Consider the following 8,861-nt stretch of genomic DNA (forward strand, 5'->3'; position numbering starts at 1 on the left):
AGATTTATGGACCTTTTTTTTTTTTTCGGATTGCGCCTCAGAATAATAAAAACCCAGAAATTACCAAAATTAAAGATGTAATTTGTCTCATTGAACACTTTATTATAAAACACAGATCTTTTGCCATCATCTTGTCTTAAAACAAAATAACTGTACTGTATTTACAGTAACACAAAAAACCTTAAAGTATTCTTATAAAAAGCTAATTGCAAGCACAAGACTTGGAAAAAGTACGATAATACACTCAACAAAAATATGCAATATGTTTTGCAAAAGTTCAATTATTATTAAAAATACAAAAAGAATGGGACAATAAAAAGAGATTGAGGATAATATGGCAAGATCTGATAACAATATCCTACAATTAAAGAATAAGAACGTGTGGTCTAAAACCACTATGAAGCAAATACATTAGGCTCAAACATGAAAACAGAAATATAGGAAAATATCTTTTAAATAACTACCCCATCGGCTATGTAGTTTTGAAAAAGGGGGCTATGATACACAGGGGTTTTTTTCCATTACAAAAATCAGGAAAAGCCAACCAAAAATCAACCTTCAGCTAAGCAATTGCTGATTTCACAGAAATCCAAAATAAAAGCATATAGGTGTGCCTTATGGCCATTCAATTTAGCAAAAGTCACCATAACCCAGATGGCTAAACAGAACTGTACAAACATAACTGTAATAAAATACAATGATAAAGTAAAACCTGACTTGTAAACTGTAAAATGTGTGCACGATGATAAAACATGTAGGAGATATTGCATATATCTCCTACATGTACTATACACTACATATTGCAGGGGTCTCAATCTCTAATTTTCTGGTGAACCACTACAATACATGTCATCTTTTGACATTACATTAATAAAATTTGACAAATTAAAATTAACCTAATGCATTTTTTAAAGTTGATTTTGGATTCAAATAATAGAAAAAATGAATAAAAGGTGGAAAAACTGCTTTCATTGTTCACATGCACACATGCTGACTGAGGAAATGGGAATGCTTATAAATGGTCTCCAGACTGCCACTCTGAGACCTCTGCAGAAATGCATTTCACAAGTGTTTAGAAAAATATTGCCTCAGTTGTAATAGGAAAACACAGAAACACAAAGAAGTACCTCAAATTGCATTACAGTGGTATTTCACCAAATACTTTTTCTTGGAACTCAGTTTTTAAACACCTGAAACCTTTGCTGTGACATTCACATGGGAACACTTTAGTCTTAGTTCACAACTCAAATATAATCTGTTGTAAAACAACAATGGCTTTTAAGCCATTGTCCGTGAATCAAACCTTTAGATAATGTCCATAACCCACACATTTGATTCCAACACACTGTTCATCTCCGATCTGAAGTCAGGATAGCTGTCATAATTTATCGACAGCTCCAGTACACACCCACATGTGTGTGCCACAGGTCGTCTCTGGAAACCTTTCAGTTCGTTAAACCCAATGATGATGTTCTTTCCCAGATGTAAATCTGAACCTGTGCAAAACCTGAGGAACAAACACAAATGTTCCTTCTCAGCATTCTTCACATATGTAGTTAGATATTTCTGAATCAGCTTCTGGTGAGCCGTCATTGTTTCAGGGAAAGTGAGACACTTGAGAACTTTTCTCACAGTTGGTTGGAGGGTTTCATAAACTGAAGATAGATCACAAAGGCTTTCCCATGCAGTGCTGAGTGTTCTTGCCCACTGTTCAATAACATAGGCAGGCTCTTGGACAAGTGTTTTGTGTGCAAGCTCCAATAGGACTTCAGTGGCATTGCAGGCTGTTGGTATCTTTCTGCAGCTGTGGTTATCAAGTATGTCTATAAGTTCTTCTTGGTCCACGGTGCTAAAGTCTGATCGCCACGCCTCTAACACTGTACGCTCAGAGTCAGGCATGAACTTAAGGAAATTCTCCACAATATCACTCTTTACATATCCAAAGGCAGCTTGTTCCAGAATGGCAGGTGCAATTTTCACAGGCAGATATTTCTCTCTAACCCATCCAAATGCAATGATTCTGCCCACACTCTCCCACTCCGGTTGCCCAAGATCATGCCTTAAGAAGGGCACTTTGTAAACGTTTCCAGTGGTGCACTGGTCATAGAATTCTTTCCAGAATTCTGAAAGACAGTCTCTCACAACTCCCCCATCGTCATGGGCCATTTCAGGTGTTCCATCAGGCAGTAAGACCTGGATTTTGATGTCGACATCTTCAAGGTCCTTATCACTAAAATGTGAAATGAGCTCTGACATTACCTGCCCTCTGTGGACCACCACTACTCTCCTCACTCTCTCACTGGATGGACCAGGTTGTGGAGAAAAAATCAGGGTGTCATCCAAATTTATTGGCTCACTGTCAGAAAAGGGGCCAACAAAAATAATGTCACTGCTGTGAGAAGTGTTAGCGCTTAGAGACTGCGTGGAAGATTGTGGAAGGTTATCGTTTGGAGTGTCTTCAATGTATGTCACATCATGGCTGATTGTTTCAAATGGAGCAGATGTTTGGACTGTAGTGACAGTAAAAGAAGAGGTTTGGTTTTGAGGACTCGCTTCAATTTCTGAAGATGGATGCAAACCTGGGTTGGAGCTCTGAAGGCTGTCATTTTGTTTTTTCTTTGTGGTGAGGTAGAACCTGAGGATATTAAGTTTTGTGACATGATAAAGTTCTCCTACTGTCAATGCATCATCGACTATCATCTCTTGATAATCCTTCAGATCACAGTCAAAATCTGTTAAGGGCCCCTGAATGTTTCCTCCATCTGGAAAGAACAGGCCTGTTGCAACCTGTAATATGTCCCTTTTCTTGGCATCCTTGCAGATGTCTATTTTTCTTGTTCCTCCTCCTCGTCTAGCTCTAACCTGCTTGAAAACCTCAGTGTCTTCATCATAATGCATCCATCCTATTTCTATTTTTCTATTTCTCTTCAGAGCATTTCTTTTATGGGTTGTTTGGGAATGTTCTTCTTGCCGTGTGCTACTGCCATCCTCTTCAGATAATTTTCTTTTGGACAGTTTGGATTTCAGCCGTTCAAAAAGCGCTGACTTGCGGCTGCTGCCCCTCCGTCTGCAAAATCCAAATACTGCTAGACGATCACCGTATGATGGCAAATAAGTCTTCAGCTCCTCATCTGTCATTAGACTTATGACACTGGCATCAATCTAAAGATGGAAAAATAATTTAATTTATTGAAACAACCAGCCTTGAAAATACAATTCTATTTTTAACTTAAGAACAATGAGGAAAAGTTGCATTTCAACCAGTATCTTGTTGGAATTAAGTACCTTCTCATTCTCCAAGGTCTGTATAATTTCCTCAGAGACTTCTCTTTGTTTCAAGAATTCAGTCAAGTCTCCCATGCTGTAAGGAAGGATGTAAATTAAAATTACAAAATTAAAATAAAGCCACCATATTATCGTCAAAGTATCTGTGCCTACCTACATTATGAGCTCTGACTATGGTGGAGAAGTGGGAACTGCATTTTTAAGTGTCCATTTGCACTGTAACTACAATCAGCATCACAATACAGTCAATCCCACATTTTCTCAGTTGTCTGGTTACAGTTTTATTGGTTTTGTTCCTTATTTATATAGTTGTCAGTCATATTCCCTGTTTTGGGTGATTTGTGATTTTGTTTTATACAGTGCTGTATACTTATTACGCATGCTTTCAGCAAAACGTCTGTTTCATCAGACGTAACAGGTGTCATTAGCGTGTAACAGAAACCTTATAGGTACCTTTGGTTAACCCTGACGTTGCATTCTATTCAACTTTGTATGTAACAATCGCTGTCACACTGTTTTTATATACCTTTTATCCAGTTATCATTTGTAGGAAGGCATTCAAAACTGAAGAACCTGGCGCCATTTGTTGTTAATACAGCAGCTCACGACACGATCCAGTTTTGAGTGCGCACCCCTTTGCGCCATATCCTTCCGGGTAACAAGGAAATGACATCAGCCACGTAGATTTCTTATTGGCAGCGCTAACTCGAAATTTCGAGTTATTTTCTCAAAATTTCGAGTTAATAACTCGAAATTTCGAGTTAATAAGTCCGAATTTTGAGAAAATAACTCGAAATTTCGAGAAAATAAGTCGAAATTTCGAGAAAGATAACTCGAAATTTCGAGTTATGGATCTTTTTTTTTTTTTTTTTAGTGGCGGAAACGGGCTTCCATACCCTTGTGTTTGCGCTGAGCAGGCAAACAGAGCCTTGCGTTTGTGCCCCTCCCCCCTTTGCTCAGTGCTGAGCTGAGGGGGCGCCCCGCGACACGACACGATAGTTACACTCGCAACAGCAGTAGCACACAACAAGAGCAGGAGGGAGAGGGAAAGAAAGAGCCGGGAGCAACAAGAGACAACACCGTCACATTGGAAAGGTACAGTAAAGAAAATGAATGACACCAAGAAAAGAAGCAAAGTCTGGAACCATTTCAATCTTATTGACAAAACAAAGGCAGAGTGTAGAGTCTACAAGAAAAGGATATCATATAGAGCCGGCTCCACAAACAACATGCACAGGCACCTAAGAACTGTCCACCCATCAGTGCAATGGGAAGATAAAACGCAGTCAGTTGAGTGTGATATTAATATTTCTAAATGCCAACCCTTCCCTTAATTAAAGATCTGGGCGTTCTCCCCCCCCCCTTTTCCATATTTTAGTTTATATTTAATTGTGTTGTGGTTTGCAGTGTTTTGTGTTGTTTCACTTTAAATTTCTTTAAAAGGAAAAAGCTTAAAATTTAAGTAGTTGTAAGTTGAAATGTATGAAATGTAAATAGTTGGTTTTTGTATTTTATCATTTATTTATTACATTTTATGTGGAGTGAATAAATAAAAGTATATTTACAGTGGCCCCTAGAGACAAAGCACGTATAAACTCCAAAATGTACAAACTCTGGAGCACGTACAAACTCCAAAACACAACGAGAGTGCTCTAGGATGACATATATATATATATTTTATCCTTCAAGCTCGGGTCCTCTACCAGAGGCCTGGGAGCTTGAGGGTCCTGCGCAGTATCTTAGCTGTTCCCAGGACTGCGCTCTTCTGGACAGAGATCTCCGATGTTGTTCCCGGGATCTGCTGGAGCCACTCACCTAGCTTGGGAGTCACCGCACCTAGTGCTCCGATTACCACGGGGACCACTGTTACCTTCACCCTCCACATCTCTCGCCGTCATTGTGGATGTTGGGTATCGAATAATCCATAGGTCCCTCATTCTATTCATGTAGCCCCTTCTGCCAGGGTTACTTGCGTAGTAGCATTCCAACAACGTCCTGTCTTCGTCTCTTGCTCACCGATGCCTTCTTGTTCCAGTAGCCCACTTGTCGTCAGGGTGCCCTGGTTCCTCAACACCTGACGCGGACCTTGTTGATCCGTCCGACGTCCGAGCAACGTCCGGCGACGTCCGAGCCGGCATGCCTTCATATTTATCTGTCTCGCTCATGTCTGCGGTACATTATGTATATATATATATATATATATATATATATATATATATATATATATATATATATATATATATATATTAGGGGTGCAACGATATTTGTATCGATATTGAACCGTTCGATACAGTGCTTTCGGTTCGGTACGCATATGTATCGAACAATACAACATTTGTAATTTATTTTATCAACTTTCCTTCTGACGATGCTGTCTGTGTTGAGCGCTCAGTGAATCTGCGTTCGACTACTCCGCCTAGGCTGCACTGTCGAGCGCAGATCCACTGAGCGCTCAACACAGACAGCATAGTCAGAAGGAAGAGCGCAGGGCAAGCTATTGAATGGGTTGCATTGTTGTATTTTGTCATGTTTCTCAGGTCTTTGTCTGAATTTCTACGAACATTATTGCTAAGGATTGTCTTATTGCATTGGAGTCACACTGGGTTAAATATGTACACTTGGGTTTTAAGGGGTATTTATTATTTTCTTCTTTTTTTTTGGGTTGTATGGAAGCCCCAAACGCAATTTCATTGTTCTTGACAATGACAATAAATAAATAAATACTAAATAAATACTAAATAAATACTAAGTTAAGCTCTCCTTGCAACAGGCAAATTGAACCTCATTCAGATCTGGCGTTTGGAATTATTTTGGTTTTCATGTGACGTATGACCCTGAAGGTAAGCGAGTCATGGACTAAAGTAAAACAGTATGTTGGATGTGCCATGCAATGCTCAATTACATTGGTGTGAACTAGTGTGTTAGCGCAGTTAGCTCGTTAACGTGTTGGCCGTCTAGCCCCATGCATGGGGCGATCGGCGGTAGCTCGTTAACGGAGATTTGCCGTGTTGTGGCGTTAAGGTCATTTCAACGAGATTAACCTGAAAGCACTAGTGGGAACACAACGAATATGACTGCACATTTACGCCGACATCATCCTAGTGCAAAGACAAGTGGAAGCAGACAAAAAAAAGCAAGCATGCTACTAACTTTAGCCGAGTCATTTAGACAGCTGTTAGCACATGATTCTCCTTATGCTGCTGAGAATATAGCCCAGAAGAAGCGGATAGTATAGCTTTTATTTTGGAAAGAGCCATTTCTCTGTAATAAACTCTCTTTTCCAAAGATGAGTGATTCCTCAATCAGATACAGGGCTTGCAATATCGCTAGCCCGACGTCCCGGAGCTAGCGATTTTTTTCAGTCGGGCTACCAAAATCTATCTCTTCCCTGCTCGTCGGGCTATTGTAGGAAAAATATATGTCAATGCTTTTGCATTCTTTCAGAAATGTAGCTGGGTAATTATGTCATTGGCATCGGTGAGCCACTGTCAATATGTGACATATTGAAGTCGCGTTTGAATTTGCGCTTGTTTTTTTGCTTTCACTTTGCAATCGTGCGAACTGTGTATAGAGAGCGACAGCACTGATCTGTGAGTGATGATAATTTGTGCACCAATTCCTCTGACATCGTCTTATTAATCGTTAGCTTACTATGCAAACATGACAAGTGAAATCTCCCGCAGCAAGCTTAAACATGTGAGAGGTTGATCGCGCAGAGAATCGCTGAGCTTATGTGAGTCCGTGTGTAAAAGCATTTCAGTTCTGCTGAGCCAAATAAGACAGGTCAGGGTGAAGAAGTGACAGCCAAAGAAAAGCTTACCACAAAACGGAGAAGTTATGACAAATCAGACTATAAGGCAAAAAGAAAGTGCAGCTTTATGGTTTAATGGACAAAATAATTTCTGTGGCTGCAATATGATGAGCTAAATAACCAGGGCTGCACATAAGTGGTCCGCAGGTGCGCATTCGCTGTCAAAATAAAAAACACGCACAAGGGTTAGGGTTAAATTTAAAAACTGTACTTTTGAGTTAAAATATATATTTATAATTTTAATAAATGACAAATTAAAAATGCATGAACATTTTTTTGTATCGAAAAAACATCGAACCGTGACACCAAAGTATCGAACCGAACCGTGAATTTTGTGTATCGTTGCACCCCTAATATATATATATATATATATATATATATATATATATATATATATATATATATATATATATATATATATATATGAGTCTTTGTGTATTAATACAAAAACAATAGACATATGCATTCGATTGTGTAATTTAAGTGATCTAGGTAGCTCTGTTTTGGAAGTTCAGTTAACGCTAGAAATGTGTTTTGGAGTTTGTATGTGTTTCGTCTCTAGGGGCCCACATAACTACAAACATACATAAAGAAAACCATGTTTTTTACATCACTAATTCCTTTTGTGCATAATTTTATATTGTTGTTCATAATTAATTAATTAAAGCAACAAAACAACCTAAAGAGCCAGTTGGGAGCCAAAAGAGCTCTTTTTAGTGAGCCGAGCCGAAAGAGCCGGTTCTCTAAAAAGAGCCAGAAATCTTATCACTATTAGAGGGAACATTGGTGGTGACACCACATACACTCACCAGAAACCCAATTTTGTCTTCCAAACTGCTTTAAATATAATTGGCACAGTTTCTACAAGGTACTGGAAGCATTCATCACATGTTTTGATTAATATTGACATGCATTATCCTGCCGGAAGCAGCCATCAGAAGATTGGAACGCTGTTGACATAAAGGCACAGACATCCTCAGCAACAATGCTCTAAGCTGCCAGGTTTAAATGATGCTCACTAGTACTAGCACCAGTGATCCCAGCATGTGCAAGTCCTCCACAAATATCCTCCACACTATTACACCACTATTACACCACTAACAAGAAACAATCTGAACCATTCATACAAGTCAGGATGGATCCATGCTTTCGTGTTGTTTACACTAAATTTTGACCCTACCATCTGACTGTTGCAGCAGAAATCTGGACTCATCAGACAAAGAAGTGACTATACATATGTCCACCCTTCCTTTCTATACCAAAGCACTCCGATTGAATACCAATAATGTTCTCACATATGGTAAATTTACACTTCATTCACACTTAAAATGTTACACATTTTCTTTATGGGAAATAACACAATATATGCCCAGCCAAAACATGACTCACTACTATTCTGATCAGGTTTGTGTTTCTGTAAAGAGGGCTTCTTTAGTCTCAGAATTAGAGATCAGTGAAAAAGCAATCTTAGTGATTATTATTGCATTTTACCTTTTATCCCTGCCTTGTTATTTACATCACAAGGCAGGGAGTTACTCAAATGTCAGAAAAAACAGAATATTAATTTTACTTCTAGATTTTGAGATTGAATTTAAATAAATATCATATAATCCAATCCTGACAAGTTTCATTTCATATTTGTGTTTTGTAGCAGCAGCACGATGGTGCAGAGGTTATTACAGTCACCTCACAGCAATAAAGTCGAGGTTATCTTTTCGAGCCCTTTATTCTCACAGTGCCTGGTAGGTTTCCTTCTCCAGGCCTT

The 8,861-nt window shown here is 38.9% G+C and overlaps 1 protein-coding gene across 1 annotated transcript; it reads right to left on the minus strand.

Annotated features, from left to right (window-relative positions):
• Positions 1-81: 81 nt before the first annotated feature.
• Positions 82-3,970, minus strand: LOC146649814 (uncharacterized). Its single transcript, XM_085387488.1, has 3 exons — positions 3,812-3,970; positions 3,286-3,361; positions 82-3,162 (listed from the first exon to the last, which is right to left on the minus strand). The coding sequence occupies exons 2-3, from the start codon at positions 3,358-3,360 to the stop codon at positions 1,306-1,308; spliced, it is 1,932 nt and encodes a 643-aa protein (XP_085243614.1). The 5' UTR covers position 3,361; positions 3,812-3,970; the 3' UTR covers positions 82-1,305.
• Between the last annotated feature and the right edge of the window lie 4,891 nt (positions 3,971-8,861).

Source organism: Rhamphochromis longiceps, linkage group LG17, assembly GCF_057381845.1.
Source record: "Rhamphochromis longiceps isolate RC_006_pf linkage group LG17, R_longiceps_female_GT1.1, whole genome shotgun sequence".
In the NCBI taxonomy this organism is placed as follows: Eukaryota; Metazoa; Chordata; class Actinopteri; order Cichliformes; family Cichlidae; genus Rhamphochromis; species Rhamphochromis longiceps.